An 18215-nucleotide genomic window follows, 5' to 3' on the forward strand; every position below is an offset into this window, starting at 1 on the left:
GCGCGGGCCTGCCGGATCGATACGGAGATCAGAGGCTCGAGTGGATGGCGGAGCTTGTGATGACTGAGCAGATATCGGACCACGGATCTCTCTCTGGTCGTGCCCCCAGGGGCTGTGGTGTTTGCAGGCCTCAGGAGGCAAGCAGTGCATTGGGCAGCCTTTACCTGTGATGCGGGGTGGCAAGGGGAAAATTGTCCCCAGGGGACAGCCAGCCTGAGAGTGAGAGGCTAAAGGCAGCTCTGTAGGTGGGAAGAGTAGAACCAAAAACCAAACAGCTGCCTTCACCTTTGTCTGTGCTCAGGAGCTCCTCAGGCACTTCCTAGCCCGGCTCTTTTGTCTGGGATGAGTGTTTCAGTAGCAACTTGTGTCCCCATGCAGAGGGCAGCTGGGATGGGGCAGACGGGGAGCTCTCTGCAGAGGAACTCGGGTTTAGTTTTGGCCAAGTGCATCCCATGAAATTTCCAGAGGCTCCCAAGAGCCAGAGGAAGCCTAGCCCCTGAGCTCCTGTGGGACAAAGTTCTCACAGGAAGCACTGATTTCATTCTTCATGGAGATGCTTCTTGAAAGAGCAATTTGCCAGCATCCCTCACAGCAATAACGGCAAGGCCTCTGCTCGAGATACCATCTCTGTGCTCTGACAGCCCCATCACTCATGCCCCGCTCCTGCCTCCCTCTTCCACAGGGACAGGAGTGAGGGATGGAGGCAGGGTTAGAAGTAGCAATGACGTGTTCTCACCATGGGCAGCTCCCAACTATCCCGTCCTCTTTTGGGTCTGGGTGTGCAAATGGCAGAGCTGCCCTTGCTGGGCAGAAACTCCTCTCTGTCCATGCACAGGTGAGGGGTGCTGGGTTTGAGCAGGGGAAGCAGGACCCAGCTCTGGTGCTGGGCGAAGAGTCGTGGCTCATCTTCGCCCTGTGGCAGGGGCTTTGCTGTCACTGCAGTCTCTTCTTCCAGAGAACTCACCAATCCCCCGGTAGCCAGCACCAGCAAGAATGAACAACCCTCAGTTTCTTTCTCCTGCCCACCTTCCCCCTGCCCTCAGGCACCCATCTGGGTGCTCTGCTCCTCCCATTCCCCTGCTTTGCCTGGCCACATTTCCTCTGTGAGAGCAGATTTATCTATTAGTGGCAGAGAAGATGTGGCTTGGCACAAACCCTTCCCATCAGGATGAAGCAGGGCCTGCCTGACACCAGGTGGCAGAGTGGGGTGGAAAAGCCATGGGGGTGGGTGGGCTCCTGTATCCCTCACACCCAGGACAGCCAGCCTCTCCCCAGCATTCTGTGGGTTAAACCTCGGCTTTGCCAGCGGAGGGCAAAGCTGGTCACTAGACTGCAGGGGACCTGAAAACCTCTCTGACTGTGTTTGTGCTTTGTTAGCACTTGTACTCTGCTCCAGGCCAAGGGGGGACCCCACGCCCTGGGGACAGAGGGACAGGGTGCTCATGTGTGCAGCCGCAGCCAAGCAGTGCCACCCTGGCACCTCCAGGTGACAGCACTTCCTCCAGGTGACAGTGGCTTCCTTCAGGTCCCAGTGCTGATCTGCCCAGAAGAGAGCCTTGCTGTGTTGCAGGACTGCAGTGGGTCCCCAAGGTGGGTGTGTGCCCCCTGAATGTGTCCCCCCTCACCGGTGACTTTACCCTGTGGTGACATGCCAGGCTATGCTGATGGCCTCACACTGGTTTTATATGGGATGGTGTGATTGATGCCAACTGCCACGAAGAGTCTGTGACCTCGCACCAGCTCCAGTATAAAAGGAAGCCCTGGTGTCATCCTGGGCACTGGTTTTGGGGACAGTGTGACATCCTTGATACTGCTGGGGGATGAGCCCACATGCTGACTGGGCATTGTGGGATGCCTGGTGTTCCCCATGGGCTGGAGAATATGACATGGTGCCTTCCATCAGTGTCTTCTGCAGTCTGGTCACGGGGCTGAGCCACAAGAATGGCATCTCTCTGATACAGCTGGGGAAACTGAGGCAGAGAGTAGAAAATATGCCTGGGTGTTTTCCTTTCTGGTGTTCTGGATGGGAGATGCTTCTCATGGGAGTGGGAATATACAAAATTCTCCCCTGTGCTCCTCTTTCTTGCAGTGCCAGGCACTCCAGTGACCTCTTTTGCTCCAGATGTTTTGCTTTGGTTATTCAGAAGAGGTGAAGCTCAGGGAGAAAAAAGCCCTCCCACCTCAATATTTCTTCTCTAGCTCAGTTCACTTGCTTCCCCTAAGAGCCCTGGCAGGAGCAGCCCTTGTGAAACTGCCTGTCACCCGAGGAGACCCCTGGGAGCAGGACTGGTACCCTGGAACGAGCACCCCCTTGCACATCTCTGCCATTCCCAGGGCTTCTGATGTGGCAGGGCAGCAGTGGGTGAGGACTCGCCCAAGCAGGAGCCCGGCCCGTGTCCCACTGGCACAGGCTCCCTGCAGGGGGCCTTGGCTGCGTGGATCCCAGCTGCAAATCCTCTCAGTGTGGTGGAGCTTTTTCCCTCTTTCCCTCCAAATCCTGTTGCCCCTTCCGGAGCAGGATGGCTCTGGGTGTGTAACGGAGTCTGACGGTGTTGGCTCAGCCAGTGCTGTCTCTCCTCCTTGTGCAAAGCCCTGTGCTGGCAGAAGTAGACCCTTGAAATATGTGGAGTCCTTCACCTGTAATTCCTCCCCTTGCCCGTGCTCCTGCCTGCAGCACCATCCCTTTATTGCTGTGTCTCTGTGCAGAGGAGCAGAGACACAAAACTATTGGGGAAAAAAAAAAAAAAAAAAGGCATGCAGAAAAGCGCTGTGGAAAAGCAGAGCAAATTAAGCAGAGCTCTGATCTGCTTGGGTTTGTGCTTGCCAAAAATGCACCATGCATCTTAATTCGCTCTGCTGTTCAGCTCGCACTCACTGCTCTCCTGATGCCATTTCGGCGCTCTGAGCTCAGCCTTTTCAACACTTCAGTCTTCCTCTTTCAGGATTTTTTTTTTTTTTTTTTGCATGTCTGATTGCAGAATCTGCTGCAGGAGGGAAGGGGAAAGCCAGGAGAGGGAGGACGGGAGCCCCGACTGTGGGTGCTCCTGCCTGTGCTTCCCGGCAGCCGGCTTGGTCCCCAATGCATTTTTTTTTTTGGGGGGGGGGGGGTGTATCTTTTCTAGAAAGTCCTTCCTGGATGCTCTTCAGTCGCTTTTTTCACACCCAGCCGTCTGATCTGCTTCTCGCTAGGATCCTCCAAAGAAGAAAAAAAAACCCCCAACATTTAAATTGCTGTAATCCACACTGGCTTTTATTCTCTTCCAGTTCAGTTTAATCTCTCTTTCCTCTCCACCCTTATGTCCGGGTTGGGGGAGGAGGGGGGGAAACCCACCCAACAACCAAGCGAAAGGCAGCATCGTCCTCCAAAAGAGCTTGAGAAAGCAGGAGCCGAGCCAAAGCCCCTCTGCTCTCCCCCACCACAAATTTAACCCCAGCTTCAACTTTTCCTCCGCTCCGGGGCTGAGCCGGGCTCCAGCAGTGGGGTTTTTCCCCTTTCTCCCCCCCTCCTCCTCCACTGATTTTAGCGGAGAGGGAGGGGGGTGGGGAATCCTTTTTATTGCGGAGCCCAGTTCTCTTTGCAAGCCTTCCTCCTCCTCCTCTTCCTCCTCCCCTGCTTTTTGTGCCCGCCGCAGCAGGGCTGGCCAAGCCGGGGGAGGGAAGAGATGGGAAGGGGAGATCGCCCCCTCCTCTCCCTCTGTCTGTTTTTTTTGCAGGTGTGTCAATTTTAATTCTGCCCAGTAGGTGGGACTTGGTGACTTTCGCACCGTTTTTGTTATTTATTTATTTCCCCGGCTGCTTCTCTCCCTCCCTTCCTCCCCTCCCATCCCTCCCTCCCGAGCCTCCCGTTGCGATCCTCCGGAGCGGCTGCGGGAGCGGCGGGCGGCCGGGCCGGCATGCATCCATCCCCGCCCGCGGCCGCGGCCGCTGCCCTAGCGGGAATTACAGCCTCTCCCAGCCAGCTGCCAGCATGATTTCATCTGCTGGAGGATTTTTGCAGCTGATCGCTTGAGGTTTTGTTGTTGTTGTTGTTTTTTTTTTTTTTTCTTTTTCCTCCCTCTGTCTTTGTTTCCTTCCCCCTTTCCCCCCCTTCCCCTCCCTCCATCCCCCCTTTCCTCCTCCTCCTCTTTTTTAGAAGCAGCAATCGGAGATGGATGTCTCTCTTTGCCCTACCAAGTGCACTTTCTGGAGGGTTTTTTTGCTCTGGAGCATTTGGGGAGACTATCTGCTTTCGGTGCTGGCTTGCCCTGCTAATTGTCTTTGCAGCAAGACAGACATCAATTGCAAGAAGCCGGATGATGGGAACCTCTTCCCTCTCTTGGAAGGGCAGGATTCAGGCAGCAGCAATGGCAACACGAGCATCAATATCACGGACATCTCAAGGAACATCACTTCCATGTAAGTGGGGGTCCCCCAGGGCTCCCCCTCCCGCGGCAGGGTGCGGGCTGGGCTGCCCGTGCGGGGCTCAGGTGCCCCCGGCATCGCTGCACTGTCTGGGCTCAGCCCGACTCCCCCGGCAGAGGATGCAGATCTGGCTTTTCCCTTACCCCATCCCCCCTTAAAAAAAAACATTAAAAGCCCAGCAACAGTTTGGCCATGGCTTAAAAGGAATAAAGTAAATGAGATCTGATTCCTTAGCAGGAGAGAGAGCAGCAGGCAAAGATGCTAAAGCTGCTGCTTCCTTTAACTGTTGGCTTCTGCAAGGGGAGCGGGGACGCCACAGCCACACACCGCCACATATTTACCCAAATTGGACAAGAAAAGCAAGTTCTGAACTGTTTTTTCTTTCTTGAGACTTAGAATCCAGTTAAAATGTCATTACTTTTTGCATTCCCACATCAGAAAATGCTCCCTTCCCTGCGCTGGCTGAGTGTATCTGGGGATCTGTGGTTTCGCATTTTTAAGAGGAGAAAAAAAAATAGGACAGTGAGATGTCCCTTAAGTAGCTCATTTAATTCACATTGTTATAATTTTGTGACTCGTCGTGGTGCCGCGATAGGATTTGTGTGTTTTAGGTTTGGGGTGGTGGCGGTGGGGAGAAGCATCGGAGCAGTGAGATATTTTTAGTTGAGCACTTTGCGTTTGTTTGCATGCTTGTTTATCTGGAAAATCAACTAGAAGTTGCATTATCCTTGTTTGGAGAGGCAGTTAGCAAAGCCCATGTTAATCTCATCAGTGTGGAGTCGAGAAAGGAATATATTTCCTTTTTCTGAATCCATCATGCTCTGTGTGTGTGTGAGAAAAAAAAAAAAAAATCCTCATTGCTTCCAATCTCTGCTCTTTATTTTCCAGTACATTTTTGGGTGAGATGAACTCTGAGCCATTTCATTATTCTAATGCTAATTGAAATGTGAGCATTTAGGGAAATGTAGCCCCCAGAGCAAGTTGCCAGTGGGAGTTGAGCAGAGAAGAGGTGGAATCCTTTATTCTGGCAGTTAAATGCAGCAAGGTTTGAAATGAGTAATGGAGGGTTATTTATTTAATTTTTTTCACCTCGATGGCATGGTTGCATGGAGGGAGAGAGGGCTTTGGGTCTCTTCCTGAGGCTGTTTTATTTGGTCACAGTGCAATTGCAGCAGAACCATGGAGTAATTGCAGTGCCTCTCTCACAGCTCTGCTCATCACCTTTGCTGGGTAAAGATGACAGGAGCTGCTTTCCCTGCTTGCTTACGGGTTCATGAGATGCCCAAGCAGGTCTTCAGCAGGTCACTGACCCCGAATCCACAGCCCTGCCTTCCCCTTCCCAGCAAACCTCCATAAAAACAGCAGGAATGGGGAAAGTAGATGGGGGGAGCTAATGCAACACTCCCCTTCCAACTGCCCCATATTTATCCTGCGTCGTGGTGCTGGAGTGATTTCCCTGTGATGCTGGAGGGATGAGGGTGATGCTGGGGAAGTCGGAGAAACTCGTGTTTTTTCCCTGTGCTCGCTGTTTGTTGTGGTTTAGTTTTAACCCTTTGGGGGGCGGGGAGCAGCAGCAAAGGCAGGGAAGGGTTTGGGAGCCACCAGCGTGAGCAACTGTGCGTTGTCAGATGCACAGACATCTGAACTGCTGTGAGAGGTAGTATTACATGAGTGCTTTGTGCCCAGAAAATGTCTTTACTGCTTTGAAAATGAAAAATGCTGATAAGCAGTCTGTAAAAAGGAGTGGAAAAAAAAAAAAAAAAACAAAAAAAACAAATGGACAACTCCAGAAACAGATATTGGGTATTTTTTTTTGAAAGAAGCTTCTCTTAAGTTGGGGAAGGAGAAGAAGGTGCCAGTTTTTGCTGGAATTTGTATGCCTCTCTGCTTCACACTGAGCAAAACACATTCCTCCACCCCCTGCATCACTGCTGGACCTATGCCTCCCTTTTTGGGCTTGGGAGGGCTGAGGCACAGGGCTGGGGTGAACCCCAAAATGCTCTCAGGGGCTGAGACTGTGCACGAATGAAAACTTTCCACAAGGGTCTGTGCTTACTGGGAAGGCAGTGGTGGTTTATAGGGGATATTTCTGGGAGCAGAGGGTTGCTTTATGTGGCAGGGATGCTTCCCAGCAAAGGGGTCACTGCTGGGAGCCAGACTTGAACCACGTTCATGCTCTTGTGCGGAAGGCATCAGGTCCTGCACCCTTTCAGGCTGATGTCAGGCCTCTCCTTGCCAGCCCTGACATCATGGGTGTTGGGGTGAGGGTGCCTAGAAGCCCAGCCTGGTCATGGCTGAATCACTCCTGGCATGTGAGTCTGATTCAGCTGGGCAAGGAGCAGTGTTTTCCCCCTGCTTGCCATGCTCACGGGGGACTTGGCCTCGTTAGGCAGCTTGTGGGCAGCCAGTGGGCAAAAGCACCTTCTCCCACTGGGCTGGGGGTGAGCAGGGGGGCTCAACCCTGTCCCAGTGGCTGAGGGATACAGTGCCTCAGCTGGAACCTCCCCACAGGCCCCGGGGAAGGTGGTGGTCGCTGCTCCATCTTGTAGCTGGTGAAAAAGCAAATGGAGTGTGGGGTGGTGAAACAACCCTGTGACCAGGCAGAGCCATATTCATGTCCAAAAGAGAGCTCAGCTTCCAAATCAGAGCTTGAGTGTTGCCGATGAGAGATTGCCAGAGCCCATTCAGAGAGCTGGTTTTAAAAAAAACAATATGAGACATCTTGGAGGGCTTGTCCATGTTACCCCCTCGAGGGAGGGCAAGACCCCTCCATGCCAGCCCACCCCCACCCAGCACTGGGGTTGAGCCATCAGGAGCTTTGGGTTATATCACTTCTCAGTGGCTGATGAGACCCCGTGAGGCGAGGAACTGGGGACAACCATACTGTAGTGCTGCCCAAGGAGGATGGTGGGGCAGGCCAGCCCTGTGGGTGCCCTCAGTGTGGTACCCCACCATTGAGCCTCCTGCTTCACCCTTCAAAGGAATGGCCTTTGCTCCAATTGCTGGTGCTTCTGGCTTCCCACACATCCTCCTTTTGGTAAAAGTCAGGGCTGGGTGACTCCTGCCCTGGCTGGGCTGAAGGGGACAGTAACACACCACCTTGCAAATCCAGGTGGTGCCAGGTCAGTAGTGAGGCAGGGGAAAGGCAGGAGGCTCCTGCCCTGAGATGGATGAGGAGGAGGTTGGGTTGGCAGATGTCCCTCTGCCCTTTCCCAGCATGCCCAGAAACTGACCTGATTTTGAGTTGCATCCCTGGAGTCAGGACCCTGCCCACAGGTCCGTGTGAGAGCTGCCAGCAGCCCTGTCTAGCCCCAGAGACACCTTGGACCCGACTGACACGGCTCCAGTTTGGAGTCATGCTCTGTGCTTCCCCCTCCCAATTTCAGGAGAGGGCACCATGGGGTTGGGGCATGTCTATGCCATTGCTTTTCCTGCACAGCTGGGTGGCCTTTGCTGTGTCCCAGGTGTGACTCACAGAGATGCTCACCCCTGTGACATGGGGCTTTTCTCATTGCAAGACCAGACGCACAGGCAGAACTTTGATCCTGGAGTTCCTGTGGCACAGAACCCCTTGCCCTGAGCAGCCGGCGTGTTTGTCACGGCGGGTCCCCAGCCCTGGCCCTGCGGGGGGCTGGCTGGCACTAGGGGCTGGCCGGTGTCGGGGTGCTGTGTGCCAGGGGGGCCGGGCCGGGGACTCACCCCGCTGGCAGCGTGGGCAGCGCCTGCGTGCGCCGGCACCGCGCGTGGGGAAGGACAGACGGAGGAGTTTGCCATCTGGGCCTCCCTACTTCTCAGCTGTTGCTATGGCACTGCGGAGATGCTGCTAGGCAGGCGGTGGTGGCCGGCGTGTGTCACCCCTGGGCTCCCTCGAGGTAGGGAGATGTCCCTGGTATATAAAGCCTTGCTCTTTATCCAGCCTCACCAGGGGAGAATGGGGCTCTTATGGTAAAATACAATGGGTGGATAATCAGGGTGTATCTGCGCAGCTCGTAGCTGCTTTCAGCAAGGTGAGATGAATTCAGAGCAACCCAAGAGGAGGTTGGGTTGCTCCTCTGTGGAGCACAGTGGGAGCGAGATTTTTGGGTCTCACTGGCAGGGCCAAGAGGAAGCATCTTGCTCTCCTTCATAGACAAGATGAGCATTTTCATTCTTTCCCATCAGGCTGTCCCACCAGTCCGTGGCAGCATCCGCTCCATCCCGTGGGCCTGGCTGGGGGTGGGAGAGCCACGTCAGCGCTGGGAGCTGTGGGGGGAGCGGCAGCGCAGCCCCCACTCGCTGCGCGGGAGCTGGCAGCATGTGGAGAGGGGGAGAGCGAGGGGGTGCTTGGAGCAGCAGCACCCCTTCCCTGCTGGTGCAGGGAGAGCTGAGGCACAGGGAATGCTCCTGTGTGCCCGTGTCTGGGAAGGAAGCAAGCAAGAAAGGGCAGGCCTCCTCCTGGAAGGGCTGGAGAGAGCAGAACTTGCTTTGGTGACCCAAACAGCCATGAGAAAGTCTCCTTTGATGCTCAAATTATTGATTGCTCTGCTTCAGACAACAGGCAGAAACTTTTCTCCTCTCTGTGAATCAGCCACATTATGCCCAGTGTGCCTTGTGTACTATTACTCTCTAGAGATGAAGGGCTCTGCATTCCCAGAGCATCCCATCTCCTGGTCCCAGAGGCTTTGGCTGCTCCAGAGATGATCAAAAAGGTCCCTAATTCAATCCATCTTGGATTTGCAGGGCTCTTGTTCATGCAGAGCATCTGTCCTGAAGGATGTCAGGATGGGGGAGGCAGGCACAGCACCAAGCTTTGAGGACAGAAAAGGGTGCAGAGATATTTGGGACAAAGAGTTGGGCTGAGATTTATGGTCTTGAGGCTCTAGAGGTGAGTTAAGCCAGGAGCACTGATCTGTATCCTCCCCCTTTCCTGTGGGCTGGCTGTTGGCTCCTTGCCCTGCTCTTACTGTCAATCTCTCTGCTGACCAATCCTGGAGAGAGGCACTTTCTGGGCACAGGTGATGTCAGGTATTCCTTCAGGAAGGAGATAGTTTTGGTGCCTGCCAGCACTTCCCAGACTTTTTCTGGATCAAAGATGGGGCCTGAGCTGCTGGCCTGACAGGAGGAGCTGGTGGCCCAGACGGTTTCAGGCATGTGACATGTCCCAAGTCCTCATGTCCTGCAGGTTTTCAGGAGGTCTAAATTGGTTCTGACTGATGGCTTTTCTCCTTACAATTGGAGAGGTGAGACAGAGGTGTTTCAGGTCTAGGACAGATGTTTAATGGGAGGAAGAAGAGGTTGAGGAAGGAGCTGCCTTGTTGTACTTGCAGGCTCAGAGGGGTGTTGCCTCTAAGGGCTTGTGTAGAGCTCAGTCAGGGAAAGCTCTCTGGGTCTGTTATTAGCTCACCCCTGTGAAGCAAACATCTTTGTGTGCTTTGACATGAGACTGCTTGAGGTCTCCCACAGCCCTGTGACCATCCATGCACCCAGCAATGCTGAGCCCTCTCAATGAACCTGCAAACAGTCCCTGAGATGTCCCATGGGATCACCTTTGGGGAGCCCTGCAGGTAGATTGAGCCTGGTGATGCTTCCCAGTGCCACTCTGGCACACTGGCTTGTCCTGCTCGGTGAAGAGCTCCTGCTTGGTTTATGGCTGGATTTGGTGCATCCCATTTAGGGGGCTGCTGACAAGTGGGAAATAAACCAAGCCCTAAGCCTGCTATATTTCTAAAGTGAGTGTTACTAGTGCTTGTAACTCGGAGTGTTACTAGTAGGCACTGTGGAGTAGCAGTAGTTTAGTGTTTTCTGCAGATGGGGTTTCGACAGGTGCTGTAGGTGCTTTCTAAGCAGGTGTTTGACAGCAGCCTGTGGGCTCTGCTCTCCCCCAAATCCTCTTGCTCTCCCCTGTGCACCAAGGGGTGCACAGCAAAGCTGTCATCGAGGAGGTGCTGTGGGTGAGCTCCTGGCTCAGAGGCTGCACTTTGGTTGGATATCGCAGCGCTTTGTGCCCACATGAGGAGATGAGGACCAGCAGCTCGCTCACCTCTCGTGGTTCTCCAGGTTCCTGAGAACCACGCGTGCAGCACCAGCACCACGGCTGCACCGGGCTGTCCCCGTCATCCCCCAGAGAGGACACGCTCCGGACCGAGGCTGCTGGCGCAGGAGCGCTGGCAATCGAGCAGCCCCGTGGATGTTCCACAACGCCCGGCCGAGCCTCCGCCCTGTGCCCCGCCGGGGCGGCCGGAGCCCGGCGCATCCCGGCTCATCCGCTCCGCTCTTCCCGTCTAAAGGCGGCTGTGCCGCTAGAGGGCAAGCGGCAGCGGCAGACAGCCGGGCTCCGGGATGCGGGATGCGCGGGCACGGCCGGCTCCGAGGGCACGGCCGGCTCCGAGCCGCACCGGAGCGCCGGGGCTGCGGGGGCTCGGGGAGGGGTCACCGCCTGCTCGCTGTCACGCTGGAAAGCCTTTGCTCTGGGTGCCCGTGCTGCTGGACCCCTCTTGGGTCACCTAACTCGGCGTCCCCGTTCCTGTGTGGGCACCCGCTGGTGTCGGATGGTCCCTTAGGAGCCGAGGGGTTGCTGGGTCGTGGCTTTCTTCTCTGTCAGCCTGTCTGTGAATTGAGGTGATTTGCAGCTTTTTGGACGGTAATGGCCCAGTCAAAGCAGGTGCAGTGAGAAGGTGTTGCTGGGCAAGCAGAGCCTGATCGGGGTCGTGACCTGCCCTGTGACCAGCTTCTCGCTGTGATCCTACAAGGAAACCTCTAATAGGTCTGTCTATTTCATTGGTGGGGAAGCTGAGGCACGGAGCAGTCGTGGAGCTGGCCTGCAAGGAGCAGAGTGAGATGGAGATCTTTAGCCCAGCACAGGCCAGGGTTTAGGGAGAGGCCAAGCATGGAGGGAGGGGATAAACAAGGCTGTTCTATTGGTCCTGTTGTGTTTAGGCAGACATGAGAGAGGCGCGTGGAGAAATCCTGGAGGCAGAGACAAGAGGGCACAGGCTGAGAGCTGTCTCTGGGGGCCTCCAGAGTAGGTAAAATGTTCTTTGCTCCTTTGATTAAAACTCTGCTGCACAGGCTGGATGGAGGTCAGAGAGCTAAAGAGACCACATGTCCTTCTCCAAGGGAGGAAGGCTGAGAAGAGCCTGGTGTGAAACAGCAAGGGTGAGTGAGGGCAGGAATCTGGCCTTGACCCTGTAATATCCTCCTTGTGCAGCTCCTGGGATTATCTCATTTTCCCTGGCAGCTGGGCCAAAGAGGGGCTGGTTATTTCCCTGTTGGCTATTGCCAAGGGCTGCCATTGTGATGGAAAGGCTGTGACACCCTGTGGTCCTGCAATGCAACAGCAAATGGACCCCCAGCATCATGGCAGAGGCAACATTTGGGTGTATAAGCGCTGGGGAGTGGGTGATGGATCATGGGTTAGAGCCATGATGCTACTCAGGGTCTGGGCTTCACTTTATTTGAAGAAAGGGGAGTAAAATCTCTCTGGAGTCCCCTGGGAACACTGCACTGGAATCGGTGCCCAGCTCACAGGGCAGCTCCACCAACCCTGCCGTGCTGTGTCCTTGGGTGTCCCCACCCCCCATGTACTACCCAGTTTCCAGACCCCAAGGAACTGGGGTCCTTCCCTGTTCCTCTCTGTGTGAGAACTGGCTTGCCTGGAAGGGTGGCACCAGGAAAATATGTGCTGTATTTTTAGTTTGTTTTCATGTGCTGTAGCAGTTGAGGCGCTGAAGGAGAAGCCAGAGCCATGTGTATAGCCAGCTTTCCTCCAGCTGCCACCCAGTGCTTTGGTGTGGTGGACAATGGAGCCTGGTAGTGACTGTGCCCTTCCTGTACCTCCATGTGACATCACCTCCAGCTCTGGTCTGCCTAAATAAAAACTGCCTTTTTAATTAAAAACAAAATTCCCAGCAGTGGAGCAGAGAGGTCAGGAAGGAGTCCCAAGGGAGTTTGATAGCACATGTGCAGCTCGGGGTGCTTATTCCTGACTCCAGTGCTTGTTGAAGTGACAGCTAAATGGTCCTGGGATCCCAGGGAAGGATGCAGGGAGAGGCTGAGCCCAAGTGTTGTCCCCCATGCAGCCTCTTTCCTGCATCTCTCCTACAGCTCTGTGCTGGGCTCAGTTGTGCTGGGAAGGGGACAGGGCATTGGTGCCTTTGCTGGCAGCTCTGAACTGTCCCTGGGGGACTGAGAAGTGGGTAGGAGCAGATGTGAAGTCCCCATCCTTCTGGGTTGTGCAAGGCTGTCCCTTAACTAGTTCTCACCAGGAGGTTCCCACTAGGAAATGTTAATGTGGAAATGCTCAAACAGATGCTGGGAATCTGAGTGCTGCTGAGGACCCTACATGCTCAGGGTTTTGCCAGGATAAATTAGGAATATGAATGCTCAGCTGAGCTGCAGAAATGCCAGGCTCTAACTCCTGACCCTGCCAGGACATGAAGCCACATGGGGGAGATCTCGGGTGCCTGCAGCTGCTGACTTTCCTTCTGTTCCTGGAGCAGCCCTGGCCTCATTCCCCATCCCATGCTCTCCGTGGAAATGCTGTGCAGTGACCTGGGCTGGGAACAAGGAGTCTTGGCTCTCCAGTCTGTGATCCAGCTGTGCAAATGCTCCCTTGGGCTGCCTGCTCCTAACCCAGGCAGGCAAGGCCAGCTTGGGCATCCCTTATTAATTATTATTATTAGTAATACAGACAGGATCGCCTTTGGGGAGCTCTGTGACTTGTGTGGCTGGAAAAATCTCTCTTGTCCCCAAAACTCTTTCCTCCAGAATGTGGATGGGTGTTCCTGGGGCAAAGAGGTGGATCCTGGCTATGTCTGTCTCATGCCTGGCCTGTGCTCTCCCAGCCAAAATTTTCCCACGAAAAGTAAGGTGAAGCCCCCTGAGTCATTTGGTGGCTGCTGCTGAGCAGCCTGTGGAGCAAGCAAAGTTCAGTGGGACACAGGGTCAAGGATGCTGTGTGCTCCCAGCTCCCCAGCCTGCTGAGAGCATCCCTTCCTCCTGGGGCTCTCTTTGTGCCTGTTCAGAGAAGCTGAATCTTACTGAGGACTGTTTCCTCTTCTGAGCCTCACATGGGCTCTGGACACATCGGTGCTTCCAGCCTCACAGACTGTCCCAGACTCTGCAGGGGAGAGGGCAGAGTAGCACAGAGCTAAATCAGCATCAGAGCAGCTCCCTTGGAAGTGTTGTGCCCGTCGTTTCAGGTCGGGGCAGATGCTGAAGGGTGTCCTTGGGAGCACCAAAGCAAAGCCTGAGCCCGAGGAGTGTGGGCAAGGCACCCGGTGCAGGGATGATGGCTGGGCAGGGGAGGGGCAACAAGGAGCTCTGCAGGGCTGGCACTGTGGGGGTTAATGGCAAGGTGCAGGATACAGCTGGAGCGGATCTGGGAGAGGCAGAGCCTAAGGAGGCTGAAGAGGTATCAGGTGGAAGAGCCGGGCTGTGGATGTTGAGAGATGTGGGGGGCTGTGTGTGAGAGAGACAGCGGTCACTGCTCCTGGCAAGGCACTGCATGTTGGTTTTGAGAGGAGCTGGAGCAGGGATGCTCTCAGGTAAGGAGCTGTGTGGGGTGCCTGTGCTGGCTCTGGGCAGCTGGGAGGGATGCGAGTGCCTCTAGCTGGTCGCTGGAGCAGCCCTGGCTGCCGGTGGGCTGCGGGGATGTGTGTTGGTGTCTGTGACCCCCAGCACTTCGTGGGTTCATGCTCTAGCCCTTGGGAGCACAAGCCCTTGGCTCCCTGCTTGTAGCTGAGATCCAATCCCAGGGCTAAGAGGAACCCCTATGGGCACCCCTGCCTGGAAATGCTCCTCTCTGTGCCCTGTCCTGCCCGTGCTCCCCTCCAGGACTTGAGGTGTCTGATGCTCCCAGCCTGGTGTTGCCAGTAAGCCCTTCCTTCCCGGAGGGATGCTGGTGGGATCCTCAAGCTTTGCCCCAGGCTTGTCCCCAGACCCAGGCAGAGTGCCCAGCACCCAGGATGTTCTGGCCCCAAGGGAAGGATCCCTGCTTTCCAAAAGGCACGGGTAGCATAGATTTATTTATTCTGAAACTTAATTAGCATCTTTAAATATTAAATAGTAAACAAACTGCGTCTAGTGGGATCAACGTTTACAAGCAGGGGTTTTTTTTTTTTTTTTTGCTGCTCTCTGGGACATGTACTTGTTTTTTAAGTGTTTGGGGAGGAGCAGCTGTGTGTGGGCTCTGGTTGATGGGTGAGGGATGGACCCACAGTGCTACTGGAGAAGGAGGGGAGAAGACAGGGATGAAGGGGCAGCTTGGGAAAAATGGGGCAGAGAAGCAGGGGTGTGTGCCTGGAGCTTTGATGTTGGGGAATTGCAGAGCCAAGTGCTGGATTTTGGCATTTCCTGCAGGATGTGTCATTCCCTCCTGCCCAGGCACGTGGAAGGGGACAGGCAGGAGATGGAGGCTCCTGCTTCAGCACAGCTAATTGCAATCAAAAGGTGGTGGTCCCTGCAAGGGGAGGTGGTTTGCAGCTGATCTGCATCCTATTATCTCTGCAAATGGAGGCCTGCCTGGTAGCAGATTACACTGGGGGTTATTTATTGGCAAAGCACTGTACAGTTTTAATTTTTCCTTTTTGCTTATTCAGGCTTTAGCTCCAGAGGAAAATAGCCTGGGGTGGCTTTGAAATGGATTCTCTCTGCCCCATTAACTTATTCAGTGAGTTTAATGGGCCTTTTTTTCTCTGAGCCTTGAAGCCATCATTAAAAGGCAGAGATTTATAAAAGCAAAGATACTCCTGAGCTTTAGTCAAACTTTGGGGGAGCAGGAGGGCGGCAGTGGTGTTGCTGCTGTCTGTGGTTCTGGTGACTGTGAGTTGGGTGTTGCTATTGTGCCTCTCTGGAAGTTTTACACAGATAAGGGGACCAACTTGTTTGGGATGCTGCCCATGCATCTCTGCTGAGGATCTGTGGGATCAGCTGGGCTGTGAGTGAGTCCTCACCTGCAAACCATGGGATGTTATCTGGGCTCCTACACATTGGGATATTGCCCAGTGTGACCTGTCTGGGCTGCAAAGCTGCATCTCTCCAGGCTGGAAGAGAGGAACTTCTCTTGCTTTGTGTACACTGCTCACAATTTTATTTTCACCTCTTTTATGCCATGCCAGGGCTGGGCAGTGCTCAATGCTTTCATGGGTGTCTGTGGTCAGTGCTTGGAGCTGTTCCCCTCCATCCCACTCTCTGCTAGTGGCATGAGTGTAATTGCACCCCTGTGCTGAGGCTGGGGTTTGCAGTCCTGCAGGGATTGCACTTGTTTAGCATGTGGCCTTCTGGTTCTGTTACAAAATAGGGGAGCGTCTGGAGAATGAGATGAAATCTGACTGAATTCCCCCTTTTTTTTTTGGCTCTTCTAGGATCAGCCTCGCCACTTCGTGTTTTGCAAGCCCGTTTTTGGTGGGGGGTAAATGTAGGAGCATGCAAGGTGTGGGTTGGCACATCACCTGGGGGCACCCTTCAGCACCCTGAAGCTTTGGTCCCCAAGCCATGATGTGCTGCAAATGTCACTTCTGGAGGGGCAGCCTGTGCAGTCTACCAGTGGCAGGGGACAGCTGGGGGCAGCAGGATGTGTGTTCTGGCTCACTCCTGGACATGAAGCTGAGCTGTCACTTCCTGGGCTGGCAGAGACCAACCACAGTGTGCTCCAAAGTTATATTACAACATGGTGAAGTTGCTGTGCTGGGACAACTTTTCCTATATATTTGTTTCCTTTTCTTGCTTCAAGTGCAGTGTGAGCAGGCCAGGTGTAACCCTCGTGTCTCTGTGCCCAGCCTGGCACCTGCCAACTCAGGACAGCCAGGGCTGGGACATTTGTGGTAGCTGGACACCCAAACATGCTGCCACCCCTCACATTTTGTGCTGTGTGCTGAAGAGTGTGTCCCTCAGCAGCCCTGCTGCAATTCAGGAGTGGGGGCCAGATGTGGGACAAGGAAAGAACCTGCTTGCCCAAAGTGATGTGCTCAGGGTCATGCGTGGGGCTGACCCCAACCCCTGGCTCCTGCTGGGTGCCAGAAGCAGCTGGGAAATGGGACTGGAGAGTGGCTGATGTGACTCATGTGTGTCTGTGCTGGTGGCCCTCGGGCTGGCTCACTGCACCCACCATGGGGTGGAGGGACAGCAGACCATGACCCTTCCTGCCTGTCACCAGCCTGGCAGCCCCGTCCCAGTGACAGGAGGAGCCTTGGCAGGGGGAGAAACCAGGGAAGGACTGTGGGGCTTGCCAGGAGGTAGGAAGGGCCCCCAGCTCCAGGAGGAGATGTCTGAGGGTTTGTTTGTAGCTTCCCTGGAGGCACTGACCACCAAGACTGCCCTTGGAACACTGCCCTGGGGCAGTGGTGGGACAAGGACACGCTGGAATGACCCAGAGGTTGTTGTGGCCAAGCAGAAACCAGCTGCAGCATGCAGCCATGCTGGGATAGGGATGGTTCTCCATGATGGCCTGTCTGTGACCTCCAGAACAAAGGGGAGGCTCCTTGGAGATCCATCAGCTCCCACGTCCCTCCCCGGGTCACAGCGGTCAGGGGAAGGAGATGCTCATTTCCCAATAAAGACCCATAAAATGCACTTCTCCCCTGCCCCTGTAAATCCCTGCCTCCCCTGTGCTACCTGCTGTGTAAATTGCTGCTGACCCTGTAAATCACCCTCTGCTTTGCTCTGCCTCCCCTGAATCCAACCCCTCCTTGTAAATCCTTTATCCCCATTAGTTTTCCACTGCTGACCCCCCTGCTCTGCCTGTGCTGTAAATCTTGGGCCCTGGTGAGGCTGGGGGGAGGGATGGGGTGATGGAGGGCAGCTGTCCCAGGATGGGTTAATCCCTCCCACCAGCTCCTTCAGGACTCACTTGCCAGTGGGAGCTGGTGGAGGACATTTTGCCTGGCTGCCTGTGGGGAAGGTCATCCTTGCTCTGCAAGCAGGGCTGGGCTGTCATCTTCAGCTGGGCTGCAGCCAGCTGGCTGTAAACTGGAGGGTGCTGGTATCCCAGCCCTCAGCAGGGCTCCTGTGGTTGGCTGCTCCCCCAGGACACGTTTCTGAGATGTAAAAATAGCTGGAGTAAAGAGAAAATCTCCTTTTGTCCCTTGGGTGCTTGGGGTCATGCCATAGCTTAGCTTCACCGTGCCCCCGTGTAAGCTCCCTTCAGTGGGCACTGAAGGAGCTGTGGGCAGCAGAGGTCCCTTGTGTAAGGCAGAATTGTCACCTGGGCTTCTGCTGGGTGCTGATGCCCTGTTTCTGAGTCTTGCGTTGCTGGGATGACCACGCTGTGTTTTTTCACCCTGAAACAGCACACAGGAGCTGAGGCACAGGGTGTGACAGAGACCTGACCTGATGGAGGTGTGGGAAGCCAAACATCAGCTCAGTGCCATGACCTGGGTGTGCTAGGATGTGCCAGAGGAGGTGTCAGTGTCTGTGGGAAAGGCTGTCTGGAGCTCATGGCTTGTCCCTGATACAGGCTGGAAGTGCTGCTGCTTTGCTGGGGTGTCCCGAGGGCGTGCAGGCAGCTGGCACCCAGGCAGGTTTATTTGGTGTACAGATCACTGAATCTTTCTAAACCCCGGTAAGCAGAAACTGGTGACACTCCTACACAGGTGCCTTTTTCCTCCAATGAGCAGGAGTGAGTGGTAGCCTGGAATGCAGGGGCAGCTCTGCCCTGCTCCCACAGAGCAGTGGATGCACAGTCAGAGTTGGGATGGAGTCACCTGTGGGATGTTTTGGCATGGTGCTGTCTGAAAAGCTGCTGTGTGAGCACAGGACTTGGAGGGTTCTGCTTGGCTCACTGGGGAGGAAAACTCTGCAAGAGATCTGAGTGCCTTGTGATGTGGCTTTCTGAGTAC

The 18215-nt window shown here is 54.8% G+C and overlaps 1 protein-coding gene across 4 annotated transcripts in view; it reads left to right on the plus strand.

Annotated features, from left to right (window-relative positions):
• The first annotated feature begins 3890 nt into the window (after window positions 1-3890).
• NTRK3 (neurotrophic receptor tyrosine kinase 3) overlaps window positions 3891-18215 on the plus strand; it is a 204178-nt gene continuing 189853 nt past the window's right edge. For 2 of the 4 annotated variants that reach the window (XM_053954740.1, XM_053954743.1), the window contains exon 1: window positions 3891-4395. In XM_053954740.1, the coding sequence (XP_053810715.1) occupies window positions 4148-4395 (248 nt within the window). In that variant the 5' untranslated portion in view covers window positions 3891-4147. The remainder of the gene's footprint in view (window positions 4396-18215) is intronic. The other 2 variants (XM_053954741.1, XM_053954742.1) reach the window with 2 other exon arrangements.

The sequence above is a fragment of the Vidua chalybeata genome, chromosome 13, assembly GCF_026979565.1.
Source record: "Vidua chalybeata isolate OUT-0048 chromosome 13, bVidCha1 merged haplotype, whole genome shotgun sequence".
NCBI classification, from domain to species: Eukaryota; Metazoa; Chordata; class Aves; order Passeriformes; family Viduidae; genus Vidua; species Vidua chalybeata.